The sequence below is a fragment of the Scatophagus argus genome, chromosome 15 (assembly GCF_020382885.2).
Source record: "Scatophagus argus isolate fScaArg1 chromosome 15, fScaArg1.pri, whole genome shotgun sequence".
In the NCBI taxonomy this organism is placed as follows: domain Eukaryota; kingdom Metazoa; phylum Chordata; class Actinopteri; family Scatophagidae; genus Scatophagus; species Scatophagus argus.
The window spans coordinates 18,162,618-18,189,236 of record NC_058507.1 but is presented as its reverse complement, the minus strand read 5'-3'; the positions used below and the strand labels follow the sequence as shown (position 1 = coordinate 18,189,236).

At 41.6% G+C, this 26,619-nt stretch overlaps 1 protein-coding gene across 1 annotated transcript in view; it reads left to right on the top strand.

Moving 5' to 3' along the window:
* Positions 1-26,619, top strand: part of alk (ALK receptor tyrosine kinase) — a 364,681-nt gene that overhangs the window by 326,128 nt on the left and 11,934 nt on the right. Inside the window, exons 12-24 of the mRNA XM_046413454.1 lie at positions 7,342-7,507; positions 9,053-9,200; positions 11,678-11,788; positions 12,461-12,602; positions 14,867-15,034; positions 15,719-15,817; positions 20,325-20,486; positions 21,559-21,705; positions 23,435-23,621; positions 24,502-24,592; positions 24,941-25,005; positions 25,927-26,056; positions 26,283-26,380. Of these exons, the coding sequence (XP_046269410.1) occupies positions 7,342-7,507; positions 9,053-9,200; positions 11,678-11,788; positions 12,461-12,602; positions 14,867-15,034; positions 15,719-15,817; positions 20,325-20,486; positions 21,559-21,705; positions 23,435-23,621; positions 24,502-24,592; positions 24,941-25,005; positions 25,927-26,056; positions 26,283-26,380 (1,714 nt within the window). The remainder of the gene's footprint in view (positions 1-7,341; positions 7,508-9,052; positions 9,201-11,677; positions 11,789-12,460; positions 12,603-14,866; positions 15,035-15,718; positions 15,818-20,324; positions 20,487-21,558; positions 21,706-23,434; positions 23,622-24,501; positions 24,593-24,940; positions 25,006-25,926; positions 26,057-26,282; positions 26,381-26,619) is intronic.

The following is a 26,619-nucleotide window of genomic DNA, read 5'->3' as shown; positions in this document are numbered from 1 at the left end:
ACTGGTTAGAAGATTCACACACACAGTGGATAAACCGCTTTGCATCATCGACTTGCATTTGAACCACAATCAGTCTAAATTCATAATTTTTTTAAAACATATATTTTAGAAAATAATAACAGTTGGTCAGTTTTCTTTATCCAAAGGTGTTATCCAAAGAACAGCTCAAAACAAACATACCACTGCCTGCATTACTCTGTTTTAATCTCATATGCTCTGAAGTTTTTCTTAGCTTTGCATTGGTGTTAGATTATTCATTCATTCATTTTCTATACTGGAGCCTATCCCAGCTGACTACGGGCGAGAGGCGGGGTACACCCTGGACTGGTCGCCAGTCGATCGCAGGGTTGACACACAAAGACAGACAACCACACACACTCACACCTGGGGGCAATGTAGAGTAGCCAGTTAACCTAATGTGCATGTTTTGGGAGGGAGCCGGAGTACCCGGAGAAAACCCACGCAGGCACAGGGAGAACATGCAAACTCCGCATAGAAGGGCCCAGACCGGGATTCGAACCTGGAACCCTCTTGCTATGATAAGACTACTTAGACTACAACTGATTAGACTACTAGCCTGTAATTTTTGTTGCAGAAGAAGAAAAGACAGAGGTGAAAAATAAAGAGTAATTGCACCAAATGGATGAAATCACTGAGTAGTAGGGTTACGCAACAGATTTTACACAACTAATTTTGTTTGCAGTTCCAGCGGAATGCTGCTTATGTAAAAAATGTGTAAACCTTTTGTGGCTCCAAAAGGACTTGAATCAAGTGTTGTCACTGCACCGATTACAGCTGAAGATACCTAGTTTGAAAAATGAGAAGAATCTGAAGGTGTTGCAGTCAGAAAGAAGAGAGCTTACTGGACCTCTGTATCCTTCTCCTTATCCTTGCCTGAGGCTTGTGGCTACAGGCTGCATAAACCCCTAGCCACCGGGCTTGACAAGGAAAAAGAAAGAAAAAAACTCAAAATCTCTCCTTCTGCTGCATTGATCTTGATCCTCTTTTTTTTCAACTGTCTATCATAAGTCTGACAATGTTACAGACGTGCAGGGCCAAATCTGTGGACTAGTCCTTTAAGCCAGACAGGTGGCTCTTTCTCTCTCACTGACTTCCTGCATCACAAATTTAACACACAGCATTCTTTTTGTTGAACAGTGACAGATAACCAACTAGAACAAACAGTGCCTGGCACACCATAAAATGCAGGGGTGATGGAGAGCCACAACAGTGTGTCAGGGCCCTAACATGCTGATTTCTGGATCTTTTTTGTACAGCCACTTGTCCAACTGAATGCCTGTGATGTGGGTCACTCTGTGGGACTTGAACACAGAGCCGTCTGTTTGTCTCTTGAGAGTCAAACAGGGTCACTTAAAGATCAGACATTAATATTTGGTCAGCTGACATAATTTGATAATGTTACAGGATTATGCATTGGAGTGGAGCCACAGGCTGGGTCAGTCAGCAAACAAAGGCCTCTCAGTCTGTCAAGAACATCTTTCTTTGCATTTGAGGAAGCATTTCATGTACAATATTAAATAAAAGCATTTCATATAGGGTAGTTTTCCACCAGGATGTAGCTGCAAGAGCAACAACATAAAGGTTATTTTAATGTGCTTACACAGGTCATACTCAGTATGGTTACAATAAAGCCAGCAGAATCTCCTCAGAAAAAGATGGGACTTTGAGATCACACTGCTCTCGCCCTTGTGATTATCATAGATATTAACTCGGGGGAAAGAAGTTGAACTTGCAGTTATACCTTGGCCATGTCAAAGACAGCCTTGAGCGGTTAACATTCACCAGGCGTCTCCCGTCTCCCCCTCTGGAGCTGATGCTTTGACGTCTGCAGGGCAGGACGGCAAGCCTGATGAGGGTTTTAGCTCAGCAGACCTGTCACTCCAACAAGACTCTCCTCTTCCCCGACACGCTCAATGATTAACCCCACCAGCGTCAACGTCTCTTGTCTCCTCTCACTCTCCACTTCATCTTTCTTTTCACTCTGCCACTATATCTGGGCCTGGCACATTCCGTTCCCCTTTGTTTCTCCATTTGTTTCCCATCTTTGCCATTTAAAAGCTGTTGTTAACTGTCTGTTAGTTCACATTATTGCCCTCCCACCCAGTGCTCCCCCTGATTTCGTTCCTGTTGTCCTACTTCTTTCTCCTCCTCTTTTTTTCCCCTTCACCCTGACTTCACCTTCATTCCTTTCTTTCTTCTTCTTCGTTCCCCACATCTCCATTGATTTCCAACGATTCTGGCAGCAGTCACTTTCATTTCTCACCACTGCCCTAATGTATGGCACCTGCCTCTCACTGCTGACTCATCAGCTATGTTGAGGAAGGAAGTGAAAGAGTCAGTCCTGATGAGCTTGCTTCCCTTCCTTTCTGTGATTACCTCTCCTGATGGGAAAGGGACGCGTCGCTAACCTCAAGATGAGCTGTGGGCTTATTTTTCTCTCGCCATTCACCATATGAGAGTGTGTATGTGTGGGTGTGTGATTGACTAAGATTGGAGTTTTCAGGTTCTTTTAAGACAGTAAAACATTTTTACACAATACGCTGTCACAATGCAACAAAATCTCATCACATTTACACCTTATCTGCAAGAGCGTAGCAAGATGTACAAGCATTAGCCTCTGTGAACAGACAGCACATTTTCATATCAAGGTGTTCCACTTTGGCTCAAACAACAGCAGAAAACAACAAAAAGCCACGTTATGTGGAGCAGATGAAAACTGGCATCAAATCAAAGACATAAGGCATGGTGATTGAAGCAATCCCACTGGCCCTTAAAAGTAACTGACGGCAGATGTTTGTCTCTGAATGCTCCATGTAGGAAAGGAGCTTTGGCCATTGCATAGATGCTAATTAGCTGCAGACTGAAGTTGTGCGTCTGTGCTTCATGCTATACATGTTTATAAACACTGGCCTGCAGCAATGAGTTAGCTAGTTGATGTTACTTTAAGTTTTGGAGTGAGAGCATTCGTCACCGAGACAGAAATGAGACTAATAACGAGCAGTGCCACACAATACAGGCTTCTGTAATTAATTGGACTCTTGTGCTCCATAGGCTTTGCACTTAGAATTCAGAGTCATTCATGGTGTGCCAGCCTTGATCCATCTTTCTAATCACCGGCCCAAGGAGGGCAACTGTCACTGGATAAGTAGGGTACTGCTATTATACATGCTAAGACAGGAAGGCAGCACAGAATAAGTCCACCCTTTTCTCGCATACAGTGTGCTTGGGATGTGCATAGTTGTCTTTTGTAACATGAAATTTTGTACAAGTGTAATAGACTCTATGATGATGATTCTAACTACATTATATAGACAAAAGTATTCAAATACACCTGTTTATTATTGAATCAGGTGTGATGTTACTTCCAGTGAAGAGAAATCTTAATGCTTCATCATACCAAGTCATTTTGGTCAATGTTATGCTTCCAGCTTTGTGGCAGCAGTTTGGAGAAGGCCCTTTTCTATTCCAGCATCACTGTGCCCCAGTGCACAAAGCAAAGGTCCATAAAGACATGGTTGGATGAGTCTGGTGTGGAAGAACTTGACTGGCCCACACAGAGTCCTGACCTCAACCCCATCAAACACCTTTGGGATGAACTGGAACGGAGATTGTGAGTCAGGCCATTTTGGTCCTGGTGCCTGACTTCACAAATGCTCTCCTGCATGAATGGGCAAAAACTCCCACAGAAACACTCCAAAATCTTATGGAAAGCCTTACCAGAAGAGTGGAAGCTGTTACAGCTGCAAAGCTGTCTATGTATTTAGAATGTGATGTCATTAGAGTCCCTGTTGATTTAATGGTGAGGTGCCCCATTACTTTTGTCCATATAGTGTAGCAGTAAGTGAAAGGCTAAGGTCTCAGCTTAATATGTTTCAGTGTGCACAAATGTTGTCTAAAATTAGGTAACTGGTCATTAAGACCATGTTGTGCACCAACCCTACCACCAACCAACCCTATCACATAGTTTCCTGGCACATTATAGCATGCTAAAAGATGCAAAACTAAAGCCACCATTAGAAACAATTTGAAGTCAAACAAGATCCAGAAAACATGAGCATTTAATGTAAGATCTATCAGTTTTAAAAGATCATCAACATAAATTCATATGATTCAGCTTACATTTCATTTTTGTCAAACTTGGTGGAAACTGTAATGAAATAACTAAATATAATCATGTAAATATATAAAAAGTCATTTAAAAAGAATGATATCAAAACTGACATCCCTTTTCACTGTAAACACCTGCAAAGAACAACAGTTACACGAGTGGTTCTGAGATGTGGGAGTTGTGTGGAATGGATTGTTGTCCGGCATGCCAGTAGGAAGATGACATTCTTATTCTTTGCAGGCGTTCATACCAAGCAGCATTAAAACAACACAGTGGGCTGCACTGGTGGGAGCATGTTGTATCAAGCAGTGCTGAGATAATGAAAAAGGCCTGAAAATGTTTTATTGTGATACTTACTTTATCTTTTGTGATGACAGTCCCGAAGCAGACAGCTGAAATGTGCAGTTCACTGAGTAATCAACCCAGAGTGTGAGCCGAGCGTGTGTCTGACTAACTCGGTATCTTGCAGGATGACTTCTTGTTGCGCTGCCACTGTCGTGGTTCAGTTTATTTTTGCCAGCATCCCATAGTTGGCACCCCCCGCTATGTTGGCCAATTTTGCTTCTTTCAAATGAATGGGAAAGCTGCGTTTTATCATGCAAGACTACTGTCTGTCTGAACGTGTCTGTAATTGGCTCAGTTGTTCCTCCAGTCGGGGCGGGGGAGCCATATGAAACCAGGCTAAACTCCAAAAAAGCCATTACAATTAGAGAATTGAGATGATCGTTTTTTTCACAAAAAACTCGTTTCAGAGGCCTAACTGGGTGATGAACCAGTCGTTCCCTTGTCATTGATTGGTCCACGGACTGCCTTTGTGATTCACAATGAATGTTTCCCATAGTCTTGTTTTAATAATGTTTAGAAAAGACAAAGACTGCTGGAGTGTTGCTCTCAGTGTGGCAATCCAATTAGAATCTGTGAGACTCACTTTCTTTTTCTTTCTTTGACTCTTTATCTCTTTCTCTCTGTCTTATTCCTCACATATGAAAGTGTTCAGCAGTGCTCTTTTCTCTAATGGAGGCCCATGTTTGTTATGATGATGGCATACAACCGGTGGCACAGTTCACAGAGAAGGAGATTCATATAATAGCCAGGCAGAGTCAGCGACCCCCCAGGGAGACGTGCGTAAGAGCGTATCGCTATGTGTATGCGAGCGTGAGCGTGTGCGCTGCTGCAGGTCAGCGGGGTTGACTAGTGTGCACACCACTTATTAGAGAAGACTATCATCTGTGAGAGCACATCTTGTTTTTGTTTGTTCTGCCAAGTGCTTACCAGAGATTGGCTCATTACGCCACTTGGATGGTGTGTGTTTGGCTGTGTGTGTGTGTATACGTTTGCAGAAGAACCCACTCATATTGATGGATCAACAAGATCGATCACCTGGGTTGAAGTGCGAAACCAAATCGCACCCAAGGGGGATGGAAGAGAGAGAAAGAGAGTGTTTGGAAGACTTGTCTATTTTCAACACCAGCAGCGCTAATGTCAATAAGCCAAGCTCTCTTTACATAACGAAGATCTTATTCATATCAAACAAAAGCCAAGAATTCACACATTTTCACTCCTTTTTCTTTAGCATATCCTGCCTAACTGATTGCTATCTCAGTGTAAACCATTAAGTACAGTAGGATTTACGTCTAAAGCACTGTTTGTCTTTGGAGGCTTTTCTGCTCCAGTGATGGATGTATTTTCCAACAGTCTTAACTCTTTTTTACCTTGTTGGGTGCTGAAAATACTGACTTGAGGGATCAATTTACTCCTGCTGGATGGGAGCCAAGCAGAACTCCAGTCACCCCACAACAGTGTATTTCTTTTTTTTTTTTTTCTTTTTTTTTTAACAGTGGGAGTGCATTTGCTAAGACGAGGCTGAACTCCACATCGCTCTATTACCACAGTGTTTTTGAGAGTATTGGTAATTGTCTCTGCTGGGAACACTTTACCAAACTCAAAAGAGATGTTTGCAGGGAGGCAAGGTGCACTTGGTGATCATGAGGATCAGACTTGTGACACTCGACATGCACTTCATCCAGGTTTCGGCAGTATCGCTAGTCATCATTTGGACTGGCAGTAGCAGTTTTTCAAGGCTTTGAAATGTACATTCTAAAATTTCACCCCGTAACTCTCCCAGTAACTGTGTATAATCAACAGAAACTGGCAGATATTCTCATTTTGTTGTTCACAGGAAAACACAGATACACACACACCAAAAATGCCAGCTTCCTGGAGTTATTTTCCTCAGTTAGAGAGACGGCATTTTGGCAAGTGTTTCTCATAAATACTGGGATCTCAATTCCTGGGCTTCAACACTGCACAGCACACAACTAGAACAGCCAAAGGAGTTATGGGGAGAGCATCATAAGCTTAACTTGCAGGAGATTTGTCACATGCCATCTCTTCTCTTTCCTCTGTAGAACATCACCATTTAATCAGCTTACTGTATCTGTTCTTGCAAAAAGTGAAAAAGTCCTGTAAGCTTCTCTTCACAAATCAGGTGTTACACATGTCACATTGAGTTGCAAAGTTCAGAGGCTATGAAAAGCCTGAAAAGGTGAGTTGCTTTGACTTTAGTTGGTGTCTGATTTGCCTGACTCTGAAACCAATACATAGTCACAAGGCGTTCACAGCCACTCAGAGGGAGAGAGAGTGAGTGAGGTGCTTCACTCCCCGGTGTCTTCATCGCTGTGCTCTGTTCACAAGCCTTAAATCAGGCTTTAGCACTGCAGCTTTAAGTCCGTCCACGTCCATCTGACAAGACTAATCTCGTGCTAATTACAGTGAAAAGAACTCCAATTAGCACCGACATATGGGATTACACGGAAAATGAGGAGAAATGTTTGTCACCTGTGATACTGTCACTACGTCCCCTGCTGCACTTGCGAATATGATGAAAGCAGCATCTCACTTGAGGAGCTCCCAGTTTAGCGCTTGCCTTTCCAATATGTATTAATTTTCTTTAGATCTGTATATCTGGGTTTTATTGATGTGAAAGTGGAGCAGTGGGGAACGTTGAAGTGGAATGAATGTGAGACAAATAGAACAGTAATGACTGTGTGGTGCGTGCTGAATTTCAGCCTCTCTGTCATCTCTGTCATCAAGTTTGCTTAAGCGTGTGTGTGACTGAATACAAAATGTGTGCCGTGACAGCTGTGCGCTCTATTAAGTGTTCAGTGTTTTTTTTTTTTTTTTTTTGTCACTCTCTTTCTCTTCATGTGCAGCCAAAGTATGGACTTTTCGTACCTGTGGAGCTGTAGGACCTGAAGGCCCGACTCCCACTCAGTGCCTCAACTCCTACAGGAACAGCAACATCAACGTGACAGTTGGCACCCGAGGGCCTTTCAAAGGCATTCAAATGTGGCAGGTCCAGGAAACTGGCACCTACAGGTACGGCTGCCGCCAGAGTATAACACCTCTGAGCACACAAACATCAGACCATATCATTATTTGCACAACTCCCACTCTTAAACAGTTGGTTTTTTTTTATGGGTCTCAGTAGATTGCAGAGCCAATCATTAGATACATACGCTTGGCCCCATGAGCGCTCACCATGCTAACAGTATACATTACACACTTAACCTCTCTTGTCAAGGCGCATCTGCGCACACTGTGCAACTCACATTTTTCGCTACAATGCAGACACTTCTTTACGCCCACCTCCACTGCTGCGTGCATCAGCAGCGCAAAAATCTTCCACAAGCAACCAGAGAAATCACTATCAGATTCTTGCAGGAGGCTGGAATAATGGCAGCTAAATAGTATGATTCACTTATTCCAAAATCCAAAAACCACCTACCTTTGTGGCTATGTTTGTGGCCTTCGAAGTACCTCAGCAATCAGCCTTAACACCTTGACCTCAAACTGTGTACTGCTCTAGGATTAATGCTGTAATATCCTCTACCTTGTGCAGAGATCAATATTCCTCCTGTGGGCATCAATGACAACATGAGGCATTTAACTTGGATTTGACTGAGACGGTTCAAACAAAAACGTCTCCGAAAGCTGCAGGCCTCCCACATGAACACAAAAACAAACAGGAACGCACACACACACACACACACACACATGCGCGCACACTGCTGAGCTCAGTCAAATAACCCTTGAATCTTAAAATACCTAACTAACAACAGCGTGGACAACACTGTCTTAACACATGTCCCAGAGTTTTAGAAAAACACCTTCTGTCTCCACACAAGCTCCAGATTTGTGGTCTTGATGCGGGCCCGGTTTAGCTGGCAGAACCTGTAAATGGAGCTGACAGACGGCCACAGAGATGAATATGCGCTCTGCATCTCCCAAAAGTCATTAGGCAAACAGCTGAGGTAGCTACTGAGCACCGGGCAGCGTTCTCTGTCTCTCTCCCCCCCCACCAAACACGACCACCAGGGAAGAGAAATATCGAAGCGCTCCCAAAAACCAATCAACTTGTTTTTTTTTTGTTGTTGTTGTTGTTTTTTTTTCCTGGCAAGAAAACTGGAGCATTTGAAATGAGTGTCTTCTGCTACAAAGGTGTGTGTGTGTGTGTGTGTGTGTGTGTGTATGTGTGTGCGTGTGTCTGTGCCCATGTACTCTGCAGTTTGTGCATGGTTTTGTGTATGCGTGTGCTTCAGCGCTGCACCAAGCTGCGGGTCAAAATATTTTTTTATTAAAAATGCTCAGGGTGAAAGTGTTTGAGTGTTCTGAAATTAATTTTAGTTTTTTATGTAATGTCATGCGCTGCATCACTGGAGGAGTGTTTATCATTCTTGGGGTACCTCTGAAAAACTGCTACTGTACAGCTTAGAATATACAATAAATACATCATCACTTTTGCCCATAAAAACTCCTCAAAACTGAATGGAAACATTGAAAATTCTAACAAAAATGTTCTTATTTCTTGAAGCATTTGGATAATTATCTTGCCAGTGAGTTTTGGTTTCTGTTAAACCACAGGCTCACAGCCTACGGTGCAGCTGGTGGTCGAAGCGTATTGGCCACGAGCAGGTCACATGGCGTCTACATCACAGGAGACTTCCTGCTGAGGAAGGGCGAGCTGCTTTACATCTTGGTGGGACAACAAGGAGAGGATGCATGTCCCAATGTAAGTCGTTTTTAAATCACTGTATAGTAAATAGGTGTTCATGGACATACTGCATCGGAACATCCGCACTGTACAGTCTACAGTCAAGATCTGTAAGTTCAAAGAGCTGCAATGATTCAACTTTCTGAATCAGGAGTCAAAAATATTCCTTTTTTATAGATCGTCCCTTGCATGTTCGTTGTATAAATTATAATATAGAAAGATTAATTTTTTCTTTTATTATTAAATTTATTGTCAATGGTTTTTTTATTATTAAAAGCAAGGGGGAAAAGTGTTTTAGGAAGCATCTGTAATGCTCCTTTAATTCTAAGATGGCTGCAGGGATAATTTCAGTTTTACTTCAACAGGATAGCTTTGACATTTTGATATTAAAAGAATCAAGTATGCAGCAGTCCTCCCAGTGGACCAGGAGGAGGTCCCTGGACCACACTTTGGATACACATGCTCAAAGTCTTAACATTTTACAGCCACCAACAACTGACGATCTGCGATCGAAGCTCACGTTCATCTCCTCGTCGTCTCTCTTGAGTTTACTTCTCTTCTTTTGCCAGAGGTGTCTATCATCCATTATGCTCTGGAGTTTCTTCACTGGCAGCAGAGCAGCTTGCTTCCCCTCACACTTCATAACACTGAGACTAAAACCCGCACAATCCCTCTAGTCGCCAATGAAACCATCCATCAACTGCTATTTAAACATTTGAAAACTAAGGCCTGTCTCACCACTGAAAATCCAGAGAAACAGGGTTAGTTGTCAAAGTCTTTTTTTTGTTTAAGGAGGAAAATACAAAGGGAATCTAATATGTTTGACACAGTTACACACAGTAGTAAAATGCATTCCTTTATGTGGAATTCACTCATTGTTAGTTTGTAGGTTGTGTACTGCAGGTAATTTTATTCCCCTATGACACATGCTATTAAGAATAATTCAATGTCATTGTGAATCCATCTTTCTGTCAGTGTGATTAATTAACTGGTTAAACAAGGGCTTTGGAAAGAGAATAAAATAAGGTACAGTGGCAACATAAAAATGTAGACAACAGAAAAAAATGCTTAAAAATTACAAGATGATTAAACCCCAAAACAACCTTGACACGAAATGTCAGTGATTACCTCCAGATAACATTTTACTTAAGTGGATTATCAGATGCGGCTGATCCAACAGCTCTTCCTGTATTTCAGCAGTTATTCCAGGACATGAGGCAGCTCAAGTGCCTTTTGTTTTCAAGACGCATAGCTTAGCATGCAGGGGTCCTCACCACTGTCATGCAGTTATTAGTTTTTAACGGTGTGTCTTGAAGTGCTCAGACAGCAGAGAGGGACTGGCTTGTTCCAAAGTGAGACTGAAAGTCATTTAAGGTTTCTCTTATTTCCCCTCAGTTCTGACAGCGACTCTCTCCAAAGGCTCTGAAAGTGATTTGTGCTGTGGAACACTGTTTTCTCACACCTAGCCTTCCCTCTGGTGAGGGAGATGATGCCCTCCTTGTCCTGACAAATACCCACTCTGTGTGTGCCTTTTTCTTTGTACCACGCACACACACACGCACGGGTGCTCGAGTACGCACACTCTTTTCTTTCTTTGTTTTTCTTTCTCAGACACAAACTCAACTTTAAAGTGAAGAGCTGAGTGAGGAAGGCTCTCCCAAAACATTTGAATGTGCTGCCTTTTAGCCCCTCCAACTGTCAGTCACAGTCACTAAAGTCCCGCCCCTCAGAGCTTGGGTTCAGACGGATGAGGGAGTCGAGGGAGCGATGAGCGACGCTGAGTGTGTTGTCGGAGTGTCTGAGACAGAGTGAGAGGAGGAAACTTCTGCCCTTTCGCTCTCAGAGCAGAACTGGCTCCAGGCAGTTCAGCATGATAGCACACACAAGGCAGATGCATCAGTTCCCAAACCCTCAGCTATGGCAGCCAAGCCTCCGCATCTAACATTTGCCAGCAAAACGTCCAATTCCGCTGTAAAAAAGAGGCCGTATTTCTGAGAAACAGTGGAACGACAAGCTTACTGATAAATAAAATGCACAATTTTCAACTGTTTTAACATGCAGTTAGGATGGCAAACCTTTGTAACTGGTAAGCAATAAAAATGTTCTCAATCTACAAAGTAATTTGAACATGGATGTATTATCAAGTATTATAATAAAGATGCAGGTGTGACAAACCTGAACTCAATAGCAAGATATTGAGTGTTTCCAGTCTGTATATTGAATTAGTTTTAACCAAACTTATGAGTCTCATTTCAAATTGCATGTAAATCAATTCCAGAGATGTCTTATTCAGTCAGTAACATCATTCACTCACTGTGAACAGGAAGTTATTGTAAAAAAGTGAAAGCTTCTGCTTGGCATTTGCTCACCATTATAATGCTAAAACCTTAGACTCACAGCAGCTGGGGTTTGGCATCTGCTCAGCCTTCTCATACACAACTGACATCTATGGAAACAATTCTTCTGAGAACTGACATCTCTCTGCCTCCATGCAGTCCAACGGCGTGCTGAATAAGATCTGCCTGAAACAGAGCGGCCCGATGATGAACAAAACTCAAGTGAAAGGGGGCGGAGGCGGAGGTGGAGGGGCTACGTATGTGTTCAAGGTAAGAGGGTGCTGAGGGAATGATGCACTCAGGGACAGGGAGATATTTTTATACTTGACATTTAAGCACTGCACATAATTTCTAGGGATTTTGATTTGTATGACATTCCAGGCGAGAATATGTGTCATGCATATCATCCCTGTTTCTGTGCCGCTACAAGTGGGGATATTGATATGTTGGCAGCTCAATGTACAATTTAAGCAATTCGTAATATTGATATAATGTTAGTGGCCTGACTTTCAAAATAGCAATGATCCTGAAGTGCTGGAGTTGAGAATCCACCAGAGAGAAGCGTTATTTTGGTGTGTGAGCAGATAAACTGCCCATCAGGTCAATCTTTATCAAGCCAAAATGAAATGTTACATGTTATATCTTTAATGAAATGCTGATTGGGTGAATTGTTGGTTTTGAACTTTTGAATGTACTAAACAAATGAGATGTGTTAACTGCTAAGCTTTAGAGGTGCTATTGGATGGATGTTAGGCTAGCAGTTTCCCTCTTTTTCCATACTTCTTGCTGAGCAATGCTAACAAACTATTAGCTCCTGAGATATAATTATCATGCGAACATTAGATGGTATTAATTCTCTCAACTAACTTTCAGCAAGAAAGCAAATAAGTGCATTTTTTCAAAATAAATATATAAATCTAAATGTAAACAATAATGACCCAGATGGAAAAAGACGTGTACATCCCCCTCATCATTGCTGCTGGAGGAGGTGGCCGGGGATACAGCAGCCAATCAGAGACCCAGCTGGAGCAGATGGACTATGACCCCGGCCAACCAGGACGCAACGGAAATTCATACGCTGCAGGTATACTACACCTGACTTTGAAGTGTGTTGGTACCATTTGTATGTATGTGCAGCTGACCAGGTGTCAACTATGTGCATGTGCCCAGAAACGAAACACATGTGAAGTTATTTAAGTGCTACAGTTTAATACTGGGAGGAGGACACTGTGGATTTGTGGTGAGCGAGGTAAAAGTGGGAAAAGTCAGCCAGACAGCCAAGTCAGACAGCCTTTTGTCGTAAGACAGTGTCATGGCTGAGTGAGAGAGAGCTTTCACCCAGGAGAATGGGGTTTGTGTCCTGGGGTTCAGTCATGGCTTGGTTAGGTTTAGTTAACAAAAATACTTGGGTATGTTTGGGAAAACACAATATTTGAGGTTAAAATAGGCTGACTTCTTGCCTTGAGGTTTAACCTGTGTTATGGTGCTGGTTCACTTCTTACTGAGGTACATCGCCATGGTAACTCATGCTGCACATCCAACGCACTCTGTAGCAGGTTGTTTTTGACTTAGCAGATCACCAATCAGTTAAACTGACCAATCACAAAAATTCAAGATTCAAAAAATGGCATCATCATCATTCATTCATTCTTACAAGATCCCGGGGAGCTTGGTGCGAGGATGGCTTCTTGCACCATATGTTGTAGCACGTCGGAGTCGTGCACTTACTGTCTGACAGACTGTACATGTTTGTGTGCATTACTACTTTGCTGTGTATGCTGTATGCTGTGGATTAGGTAGACAAAATAACCATCAGTGGTTTATTTAATCTATGATAGCAACTACAGACGATGTGACAGGTTGCTTTCGCTGTGGGGACAGTTTAAATTGGTTGTGTCATAATCATTTCACTGTACTTTAATAAAGCTTTACTGATATTCTACAACAAATACTGAAGCACTAAAACCTTGTAGGCTACTTGTTGTAGATATGAAAGTAAGCCTACTCACCACTTTGAATTTTTTGCTCTCAAGTCCACTTAACACCACTGGGGTACAGCTGAAATAATACGGCGATAAGAATACATCTAAGCAACACGTTAATTTAATGGAATAGACAAATGCAATTACAATCAAATGTACTCATGCTCTAATGGCGGGGCAGTGATATTAAGAGCTGAAAAGGAGATAAAAAAAACTGCTGTTGAAAGGATCTTTATTCACAGCTGCATGACATTTGGAGCACAGAGCCCGTCCTCAGACTGCTTCTGAGATGTGCACGTCTTTTCATTATCTCTGTAATGATATCATACGCCTGTTCATATATGCAGTCACACAGTCTGAGGTTTTGTTTTGTTTTTGGTTTTTTGCCAGCTGTCCTTCCCACATTTGGGAACAGCAACTCTGTTGCTTATAACTTGTCTAACGTCATACCTTGCTTTTCATTTGTAAAATATGCTGCCTTGCAGTGATTTGTCTTGATTGTGATTGGTCATATGCTGCAAACACTGCCTGTTTTATGTGAACATGCTCATAGTTAGATTGAGAAACCCTGGGCTGACTTATGGAGTTGATCATCAGCTTTGTGTGACTGCTTAGCATAATTCCTTTTGTTAGGGTTAGTGAATCCAGACAATGACAGGGCATGTCGAACCTGCTTCATAGTACAGGCCTCCTTTCCCCTCTGTGTGCACACAAAGTAATAAGTTCTTAGGGCTACAGATAGCCCTAAGAGGAAGTGTTTATTTGCATGCATTGGCAGAACTGCTTGATCTGTTCTAACAGTGGAATGCTACGTTAATGCTCACTGCAGGTTCTATTATTCATGTGCTCAGAGATGACGAACAGCCCAGAAAACATGAGATATTGATTTTTACATCTTCACAAAGCCAGAGGTTTACTTTTGAGGAAACTCGTTGAATAAAAAAAAGAAATATTCAGCATGTCTGGAGGTAAGGTGGGGGCGGGGGTGTTGTTTATGGTTTGTTTGTATTTCTCAGACTTCACAGGAGGAAATGAAAGGGGAAAATTAAATTGGCTAGTGTTGGGGAATATGGGAGGGATTAGTTTTAACTGTATTCGCTCTAACTCTAATCTCTTGTTACCTGGGATTTTATGTTTTTCTGGTCTCTGCTCTAACCAGTGCTTCTGTCACTAACAGGGGTTTCCCTCTGAGTGTGTGTGCCTGTAGACATGTAATATGCAGTCCTGCACAACTTTGACCCATTTAAGACTTCTCTCTCTGTGTCTGTCTCTCTCTCCTCTCGCCCTCTCTCTCTCCTTCTGTCACACACTGATTCATCACACAGTGCAGAACTCCATATCAAATGTGTGTTGTGTTTGGTGACAGGTGGAGGCGGAGGTTGGAACGATAGCGCTCCTATCAGTCAAGGTGGCAGACCACTGGTGCTGGGAGGCCAAGGAGGGCAGGCCTGCCAAAAGTTTTGGCAGACCCGTGGCGGCTTCGGGGGCGGCGGGGGTGGATGTATGTCCGGGGGTGGTGGTGGAGGCTACAGAGGTTAGTCCAAGAAATTTCTAAGCTTTACTTCTGGAATACACGTAAAAAAGGTAAATACATAAACTGCCTTGAGTAGTCAGGTATTGGCCAAATGCATATCATGTACTATCATGTGCCATTTATGCTGAATGTGACAGAGTTTACAGATCGTTTATATAGTTCATAGACCCAGAAGCAGCTACAGGTCCTGTCCCTTTAACTGTTCAGTCACCCGTATGACACTCTGGAGCAAGCCACACATCGTTCAAAAACACTATCAAAGTATGATAGCTCGTATGTCTTTGTGCTGAGCGTATAAGCAAGCATAAGGGAAATATTAATGATCCCTGGTAGATAACTGGGTCATGACAGCAGCGGGAAGAACACAGAGGAAGGCATGAAAAGAAACAAATAATAAGAAATATAAATAACAATAATGCAACTAGGCCGGTAATGTCGTAATACGGTAAGTGTTGCGCATGAAGTACACACAAGGTTGGAAAGTGTGAAGTAAGGGAGGACAATCAGGTCCGACTGAGATGATAGCAGAATATATGACAGTTACACAAGTCCTATTGGGACAGACAAATTCGTCCCTTTCTTTTTGGAAGATTTGTGAAATTTGTTCAGTTCCCACAGAATGTGTTAGTTAGTATCAGGGTGTTGCTGAGGATTTGTCACTGTGTCTGCCCCCCTGGCTTCTAGGTGGTAACACCTCCAGAGATGACAACCCCAAACATGACGGTGACGACGGCACATCCTTTCTCAGCCCGGAGGCAGAGCCCTTCTTCTTTCCTCTGAAAGGTACTATTTTAGTTTTTCTGCGTTTAAAACCACAGACAAACTAGTCAGCATTCAACACCTGTAGTCACGAAATTTGTATTCCACATTCGATACATTTGTTGCGCATGTAGGTGAGAGTTAATGTGTTTGTGCTTCACTGAATGATTAGGAAAACAGTTTTGCTATTGACATTTCAAATTAGGTTTTGTTGTGGTACATTTGGTTTGGTTTTTCCAGTACAAGCCTTTATAGCACCTAACTAATATAGATTTGTACTTGAAGATGATAACAAGGTGCTGCACTCTGTGACATCAGAAAAGAATATAGTAGAAATGTGCAGCAGATATGGGGAGCCATGGACGGATGAGGGTGACAGCAGACACACCCAGATGATTCAGTTGATTAGAACAGCTGGAGAAGGAACTGCTCGATAAATCCATTCAGAGTATGATGCAATTCTGCTCTATTACTCTTCAACATTTTAAAGCTGATGGGTGCTAAAAACACAGCAGTGATGTTGATCATCAATACATCCTCCAAGATTCCCTCTTCACCCAGCTCCATAGACAAATAGAAAAACGGGCAAAATGGGAAAAGTGAAGTGCTTTTAAAAATGGTCTTCCGTTGTGCTGTAGTAAATTGCACACTGATATCTCTCTCCTGTTGAGCTTTAATAGCGGCGATGCTGTCCGGTGAGGCACTGCTGTCACACGCCTCAATTTTTCATCAACCTTACTTAATTTCCTCTGGAAGAAAAAATCTTCAGACTGAATTTCAGCTGTAATAAACTGTAAATAAGACAGAAATTTGGTGTTTCAAACTGCAGAGAATTTTCAGTTTATTGAACTACATATTATCTTTCAGCCCCAGCTGGTTAACCCGCTGAGAGGCTCCAAATTCACTGGTCAGTGTTGTGAATTACAGAAGGAAATTCCATTTCAAATGTTCGTCCATTATTTTAGCTATTTTCAAAGCAGAGGTTCATGAAACCTTTGCCTCAGGATACAATTTTAGGTGATAAATTTGAGTTCTTTGTCCTGCACTTTCCAAATTTCTCAATTTTTCCAGCCACGTGGAAGAATATCACACATTATAAGATAATAAAGGTGAAAATCAGAAATTTACAGCCCACATCTATCTATACATCTGTTTAAGGTTTTATGATTAAAACTTTTATATGCTTGCAAAGGAACTGTTAACTTCCTGAAACCAAGAGACAGCCGTGACATGATTTAGTATCAGTGAATTACCAGAAAGCCCACAGTGAATCATTATCACAACATGCAGGAAGGAATATCAGCTGGTAATATCTTTAATTTAAAAGAGTATCTTTTGTTCAAAGGTCAGGTTTAAGGGCATTTGTGGTTTGAAGTTGTAATCATAAATGCCAGTAATTTCTTGCAGTTTGAACTGCACAGACGGGTGTCTCGAGCTCAAATGAAAACAGCAAGTGTGCCGCACTATACAGGTTATTCAAGGCCAGGGGCCAGATGTGTGAACAATGTGTACCCAACACATAAACTGATATGTACACCGGTCACCGGTCACCGCAACATTAAAACCAGCTGCTTGATATTCTGCAGGTCTCCTTTGTTCTGCCAAAACAGCTCTGACCTGTCAGGTGAAGGGACACAGGACCTCTGGGGGGATTTTGTGATCACCCGCATCAGAACGTTGGATCTTTTGGGTCCTGTGCATTGAGGGTGGGGCCTCCAGGTGCGAGGCGCCTCCAGGTGGGAGGGTGGATTTGGCTTATTCTGTTGCATCCCGCAGATTCTCAATCAGGTTGGGATCTGGGGAGTCTGCGGCCTGTTGTTGTGGTCCTTGAGACATTCCTGAGCCTTTTTCGAAATGTGACGGGGTGCATTGTCCATCTGGGGGGGCAGGCTGGGGCGAGGTTTCCCTGCATAACATTGCATTGTGAACATATGATAAATGTCATTCACTTCATCTGCCAGTAGTTTTAATGTTGTGGCTGATTGGGAGTACGTCTTCAGACAAAGTATACTCGCAGGGTGAGGGAGAGAGTTCATCGTGTAGTTTGTTTGTGCGTGTTATTATTTCTCTATGCAGCGTTCAGTCAGAGGCACATTTATAGACTTAATTTTAAATTGCTTCTTTTTCTTTACGTTGAAGCTATAGTACTTCCCTGCTAAGGATCTTTTCATTTGATCTTCAACTGCAAACCTTTGTAAAGGTTGTTTCGATATGAGCTCTACAGATTAGTCACTTATCATCCTCCTGACGTTTAATAATGACTTTTGAGATGTTACTGTGATGGTGGTTTACAGATAGGTACGATGAAATGGTATAGGTACTAAAAATAGGCACCGTTGTGGGTAAATGCGTAATGGCAACTGTTCTGCTGCTGCTGGAAAACCTCACTGATGAAAAACAATCAGCAGAATCGTACCCTTTCGTAGTGCTGTTCTTCTCACTGACAGGTGTAATGAGTGTCAGAGCAAGCACAGGTTTCAATATACAAACAGATGTTTAAGAGTGTTTCTACATCCATTTAAGGATAATTGTAGGAATAGAAATGAAGCTTTCTCATGTGTGTCTGTTTCCACAATGAGTGAGATTAGTTTAAATGGAGTAAAATGGCTTATCTGTATAGGGATCCTTGTTTAGCATTGACAGTGGAGAAACTGTTGCATGACACATAGCGTGGACTCAGCAGAGAAGACATCATTATCTGCCTATAAAAGTAGCATGAAGGAGTATACAAACCAATGGTGTCTAAAGATCCACAACAGAGTATCATATTTAGTACACAGCCAACATCTGCACTTCAGACATTTGTGTTCTTCATTCAAAACCTTTCTGGTGTTAGACTGCATGTTTGTATTTGTATAAAGCTGATTTCAAAATGATGAGAAAAGAAAACAGATCCTGGAGATGAGTGCATTAACTCCGCTTGCTAAACAGCACAAGGATCCACAAGCATCCCATAACTTATTCATATTAGAATAATTTGTCCCTGCTTGCTGTGGTTTACGATTTGGAGAATTGGTTTCTTTAATTCTAAATTAAGTAATGGAGGTTGTAAACCGTTTTTGATCAATTGATGGCGGTTTGAGCATTTGTGTACTGGGGGCCAGAGAGTCTGCAGGTTTTCGTCCAACCAGGAACACAGCAGATTGTTTCACTGATTAACACACATCGAGTTAGAATCAGTAAATTCATAAGGTGAAAATCAGCTCGAATGAAAAGGTGGTGCAAAGTCTCAGCCCTCCATATGACATGAAGACCCACTCCAACCATAGTTTGTCTGTAATGTCAACAGTTACTGTGGGGCAATGACTGTTCTTGCAGTTCTAACCCAGTGTTAGTTAACAGCTTTAAGGCTTGATTTTCATCATAAATATTGGACAACTCCACCAGACCACAGCAATAAAGTGTCAGTTTATTTAGATAGTTTGAGTGGCATTTCATATAATTGTAACAGCTAAGCGGTAGCTCAGTCATCACACCTACAGTAATCACCACTTTTTTCCATATATATATATAACTAGTGTACTAGTGACTGGGATGTATGAACCAGGGATTCTCAAACACCAGCCTCTATTTGATAAGACACACCTAGTGATGGTGGCTCTATTTTAACCTGGTTAGATCACCATGGTAACTTATGCTGCACACATACTCTGGTCTGAAGGAAGTTATGTTCAGTTTCAGTTTTTGATTGAAATAGCTATAAACAGTGTTTCCCTGATGATATTCTCTATGAGTGATGTAGGTTCTCAGCTGAGGGAATACTTGTATGTTATATATGTGAACTTGTTGACCCACATGTTCATTAAGTTAAGCAATTACATCAGCACAGCATTTGTTTTTTGATTTTTTGTTTGTTTGTTTGTTTTTGTTTTTTGCAATGGGAATCTTCATGCATACAGTTTCTAACGTAAAAAAAATCAATTTTTCTTATTTGCTTCAGGTAATATTAACACTTTAAATTATACACAGTGTATCATCAATATATTAAGGGCAATGAAGACCACTTTTTATTCATTAGTGCCAAAGCTAATAGAACACTGACTAGAAAATTGATTTGTTTGGTTTCGAATAATGTTTAAATATGTTGTGTTGAGTTTAAAGTTTCACAGCTCGACAAAGTGCAGTTGTCATATTAGAAATAAAACCGTTTTGTTTTTCGTTATTTTTTTAGATGTATACTGTGTGTTTTTCATAGTTTTCCAATATAACAACCTGTTCCTCGCACCCACCAGGGTGAGGGTGTCACTTGGTTTCATTTATTATTTATACTATGATTGAGGAGGACGTTTCATGTGACCGGTGAGACTGTGTTCTTGGTGAAGACGGTGGCAAGAATAAAATGTAGAAAAATACATTGTTTAAACAGGGTCATTTCTTGTAAATGGCAGTGCAGTGTTATTTAACTTAAGCTCATTTTACTGAAAGACATACTGGGGATCTCTAATCACACCCTGCTAATTTTGAAACCTCTGCTCTGCACCCTGCGCGTGCGTGTGTGTGTGTGTGTGTGTGCGGGCATGTGTGCCTAAAGCAATGGAGGGGGACGGAGAGGTGATCATCAGTCCGGTGCAAAACTGCAGCCATTGTGAGAGCGGCGAATGCCATGAGATCAAGGACAAGATTGTCTGCCAGTGTGATGAAGACCTCATCCTGGCAGAAAACGGGATGTCCTGCATCACACACAACACTACAGGTTCATACACACACACACACACACACACACACACACACACACACGCATACAATACAATTTGTAGAACCATCGTCTCATTCTCTCTCTTCCACACAAATATGTGAAATGAATCCAAATGTAGAAACTAAGCAGAAGTTAAGCTGATTGTAATTGTACCTGTAATAGAGTGTGACTCAGTTAACTAATGAATCTACAAAGGTAATTAAGCCTGGGAGGCTCTCTACTTTATTGAATCTTTATCTGAGGAAAGGTTTTTTAATAGTGCCTTAATCATTCATAGTAATTATCAATCCGTAAGATGAGCTAACCTGTTAATGAAAATGGATAGACCTACAGCAGCATTAGCTGGCGTTGAGTCCTGTTCTGTGATAACTGATTGTCTCTGCGCTACAGTCATACAAAAGCCATTTATCTGCTCATATCAAGGCTGTTGGATAAAAGGCCTCACCTGGATACTCACTTTGCATAGCAGTTTTGTATTCGTACATTTGATAATGGGTTTTTAGAGATCACCTGGCTCTGCCCATTAGATCTTGTCAGCCTTGACTAAAAATCAGTTCTGCCATGTCTTTCTTCTTGGGTTAAACTGTAACAAAGAAATGTGACAAACCACTGTGGACTTAGAATTGCCTCTTCAATTATGATTTGTAATCTCAGACTAATAATGAGTATATGAATGTAGATCTGAAATGAAATCATATGGCTGAATGTGACTATACTCTGAAGCAAAATACCAGGGCTATTACCATCTCAATAATATCTTAATGACCTAGAATGTCTCCTTGCCCTATGATTTGCAAATCTGTTCTCGGTAATGACGAGCAGTAGATAATTCTATGTCGCTAGGTCATAAAAGGTCACAATCTCAATATGGTCTCTCTCGGTGTGCAGATTTCTTCCTCAGCTCAGACAAGTGAAATGAGATCTCCCCTCACTACTGAAAAGGAATTGACATGCACCGGCCGTCACTGCTATCCTAAGCTCTGTTGTGTCATCGCTTTCACATCATTAATTAAGTCGGGGATCAGAGTGCTGAAGTGAATGTTAATACTCCTCTGGGGAAGATAACAACTATGGAACGCTGTTGTTTCCCCTTGTCTTGCAGCGGCGTCCCCGCCGTCTTCCCAGCCTTCTCTCTCCCACCTGGCGCTGGGTCTGTCTGTGGGCACCTCGGCCCTCATCGCCGCCCTGCTGCTGGTTGTGTCCGGAGTCATGATTAGTGAGTAGTGGACACATGTCACTCAGTAAGGATTCTTGATCTTTACCTGATCTGGATCTGTGTAGATAATATATGGTACTAAGAAACAAGTACATGTATGAACCACAGCAGATATGATTCTAAGAGGATGATTTCATGATTTGGGAATAAAAATGGTTCCTAGCTGTATATATAGTCATATTTTGTTTCAGAATCAGAATCAGAATCAGAATCGTCTTTATTGCCGTTGTAAGTGAAGAGGTTTCGCATTACTAGGAATTTGACTTGGTGATTGGTGCAAACATTGAACGTAAGAAAGAGTAACATATAATAGTAGAATAAAACAGAATAAGGTAAAACAAAATAAAATAAGATAAGTAAAATAAATATGGTTCTGGAGGTAGTACAAAAGTGAGGTAGTGGAGGGCGAAAGTATAGTGCAAATTCACAATTAACCTTCAGAACAATACATTGATCACTGAGCAGTGCACTACACACAAACTGAAAACTTGAGGCATTCAAGTCAGGTTTATAGTCTCTTTGCTTTATTAAGTAAAAGCACTTTAAAGCTAGATGTAAGAACTTCTTTACCGAAATATATGCCATGGATGTCAGTCTATGTTATGAGCAACAGTCTTTTATTGCTGGCAGTCATCATTAGTCAACATTTTCAGCTGGAGTCTCAACAAAAAAGATGAGACGCTTTATCTGTTGGGACCCAGAGTTTATTGAGCAGGTCAACAGTATGTTTTAAGGAAGTGTGTTGTTGAAGTACTTAACCATTTCCAGACTTCCACATGTCTCAGTACTCAGAAAGTTTAAGTATATGATTGGCCATAAGGAGATTGACGTTACAAGAGTACTTCTGTCTTATGTTTGCACAATAGACACATGTTGTCTCTATTTCAGAAACACACACACACACACACACACAGATCAGGAACAGAACAGGATGTGAGCCCCATGGCCAGTGCAGAAATCTGTCTGCCCGCATGCTTTCGGGCTATTACAGCCAGACGTATGCACTCATTGAGCCATCATCTCCTCCACACACTCCCACACTCACTCACACTTGCAGACCGATGTACACATCCAGACTCCCACCTTCACTCTGGCACACAAATCAGTGGACGAGGCGGGAGCAGAGGAGTTGTGGGACTACCACTGTGATGAATGAAACGCTCTCATGATGGATGGCTGCTTAGCCGGCAGCTGACAGCACTCGTACATTAGCCGGCACTTGGTAAATAAATAACTCCCATGCACACACATGGGCATACACACAAACTGTGCGCCCAACGAATAATGCATTCCCAGCACAGGCTTCTAGCACTACAAAGTGTGTGGTTTTTTTGTGTGTGAAAAAAGAAAAAGCATATTGTGGCCATGTTTGCTGATATAGTACACGTGTGACTGTGTACATGTACATGTTTACAGGACATATTTATACATGAGAGCTTAATTCTGAAGCACTGTGAGTCTGAATATTTTAGAAAGACAAATCTGGCATCAGATATGGAGGAATCAATATTACACAGACACCACAGAATTCTATTTCATAAAAGTTGCTGTTGTGCAAGCAAAAGGTCTTCAGAGAAATAATAATTGTAAAAGCTTTCCTCCTTTTTGTGTGCTTTGGCTGCCAGCAATCATTTTCTGCAAGAAGAAGGGTTCAAGGTTTTGTTTGTTTTTTAAATTGTGTATATCTCAGCGGTAGAATAAAATTCCTCTTTCATTCTCATCTCACCAGTGTACAGACGTAAACACACAGAGCTGCAGTCTATTCAGCTGGAGCTGCAGAGTCCAGACTGCAAGCTCAGTAAGCTGCGAGCGTCCACCATCATGACCGATTACAACCCCAACTACTGCTTCGCCGGCAAGACGGCGTCGGTCAATGACCTGAAGGAGGTGCCGCGGCGAAATATCTCCCTCACCAGGTAAAAGAGACAAGATCAAAGATCCACAACCAGCAATCTTGTAACTTCTTATGATCTCATCACTAAAAGAAAGACCACCACGAACAAAATCAGTGAGAGTAGCAAACACCTGTCTACATCTGAGGATAACAGTATCTGAAAAAGCATGACAAATGGCACAGTTCGTTGTATTTGTAAGCAAAATCCATTAGTACAAACTATTTGAATAGACATGGTGGGAAAAGTAACAATTTAAATAAAGCCTGAAATATTAAAGTGTGAAGTTTATGGGTCTGATGCAGTGGTCCCAGCGGCTGAGAAATCATTTTTTGCTGGGCTCTCTTCAATTTTTAATGCATCTTTCATGTTTTTATAGTTCACCAGTTTATCATTCTGGTTCTTAATCTTCCAGATAAATTCTTTTTCTTTTGGATCCATGAATATTTACCAGCATCTACATTTATGCAAGTTATGAATCAAGTGAAATGGCTGCAAAGGAGAAAATCAGAACTATAATTTGATGTCAAAGTTCACTGTTCTACACTCTGACATCTGCAGCAGGATGTCACACGGAGACAGTTATGTGCCTCTGTGGGCTGAAAAGTTGGAGAACCACCAATTTGGAATACTGACTGGCATCTTCCACAGTCTGTTTCACACAAATCACTTGTTGATGTTTTTTTTTTCTTTTTCCCCTCCCTCTCATTTATTTCCCCATTACTCAGCTTCATAAGTTATCATTCCTTAAACACGGGTATGTTCAGAACATGTCTAACTGCTTCTAATGTCTTCAGTCTTGAAATCTCAACTTAAACATTGTTCTTGTATGAACCCCCTGCCCATGTGAAAGTCTAAAACATGAATGTAATGGTAAATGATGCATGTGTCCATGTGTGTCCAGGGGTCTGGGTCACGGTGCTTTCGGTGAAGTTTATGAAGGTCTGGCAGTGGGAATACCAGGTGAACCGAGTCCACTACAAGTGGCAGTTAAGGTGCGTCCTCAGCCAGCCTCTGAAACGAACACACAGTTTTTCTGTTTTTCAAAGGTCAATTATTTAATCAAATCAAAGGTTTCTAAACTAATTAGACATCATCCACTTTTGTCTTAAGAACACGTCTTCTTAGGATAGGAGATCATGAAGTTAAACACAGGCAGGGTTTCTCAGATATATTGACCTTTGCTGTGTTGCAGTCAAAGCACAAATGCTGTGTTAACTCTATTTCATTACCTTGTGTTCAGTGCATCGTGTACTACATACAAAACATAATAACTGTTGTAAAACAATGAAACATTAATTATTCTGAGTTTTGGGGGTTTTTTTCTTCTGGATTTACAACAGACCCTTCCTGAGGTTTGCTCTGAACAAGATGAATTGGACTTCCTAATGGAGGCTCTAATCATCAGGTAAGAGGCACTTCAACAATAAATGCATCCTGACTGAAAACATCACAAACTGGCATGGCTCGTGCACTGCACAGGGGCCTCATATATAAAAAATGTTCTCAGATTTATGCTTTGATGAATTCAGAGATCATTTCTGACGGTGTACTTATATTCACTTCATAAAAGATGCTGGCTGACCATGAAAAGAAAAATTATGCTTAGGCAAGTTCTAAGAATCCCGTTTTTAATTTACGCACCTGTGATCTATAAGTCAACTTAAACTGATGGCACCTTCCTTGCGATTTTCCCTTTATGTAATACCAGCACAAAGGGTTAATCAGGAATATCCATGGACCAAAGGAGAAAATTAAGCTTTTTGGGAGTGTTCAGTGGACTAAGAAGTGGATTAATAAAGAGAACCAAAACCACAGCTTGGGAGTGTGTCGCTTCTGCAGAGCACGAGGTGGGGCAGAAAGACACCGCTGTGGCTGATAGTACAAAGAAATGGTCAGGGAATTAGTTCCTCACAGCTTTAATTGATAATTCCCATCACGTTATTCTTATAACTCATACAAAGTCCACCACAGGTCTGGACTCATAAACGTCTTGTGCATTACCCCTACATAACCCACAGGAAAATCACTTAGCTCAAACCTAGAATCAAGACAGGACTTTTCTTTGAGATAAGCAAGGTTTTTTATCTTTTCAGCATCTTTTATGAATCAACTGTATGCACAATGTCGGAAATGATCTTCAAAATACGGTATAAATAAAAATACGGTACGGTATAAATCTAAGATCATGTTTATAAATGAGGCCCAAGGCTGGCAAGCATCTTTCCTAAGGCAGTGAGTCCACTCAATGCATCCTGAACCTTGAGCAGCGTTCTCTCTCAAACAGTGCAATAAAGCCATCTTCCCTGCCGTGTTTCTGTCCTTGCAGTAAGTTCAGCCACCAGAACATTGTGCGTTGTATAGGAGTCAGTTTGCAGGCCATGCCCAGGTTCATTCTGCTGGAACTGATGGCTGGAGGAGACCTCAAGTCCTTCCTGAGGGAGACCAGACCCCGGCTGGTGAGACACGCTGTTGTGACACGCACAATTGTCATGCATATTGTCATCGAATGGTGCTAACACTTCTGTTCTTCTCATTGAGCTCCAGAAATGAACACACTATGATCTAACTTAGATCAATCACATGCATACTACTTATGTTTTTTTTTGTTTTTGTTTTTTTTTCCCAAATCTGCCTTTGATATATTCTCTAATATTACATTCTCTCACTCCTCTGTGGGACCAGGAGCACCCGTCCAGCCTGACTATGGTGGACCTTCTCAACATAGCCAGAGACATCGCTAAGGGCTGCCAGTATTTGGAGGAGAACCAGTTTATACACAGGTACTTCACCAGATGACCACACATTCTGGATACACGGTATATATGAAAAAAACAGTACTGGCGTGAAAAGATACAGTGCATGGTTGTAAAAGAACGTATTGTTTTATTGCTTCCTGTGGCCCTATACTGTTCCTGCCTAAACAGATCAGTGACAGAGAGCAAAACAAACACTGAACAGTATACAGTGCATATGGTAATGCATATTCACGTGGAATGCAAACAGACTTCCCCACATTCAT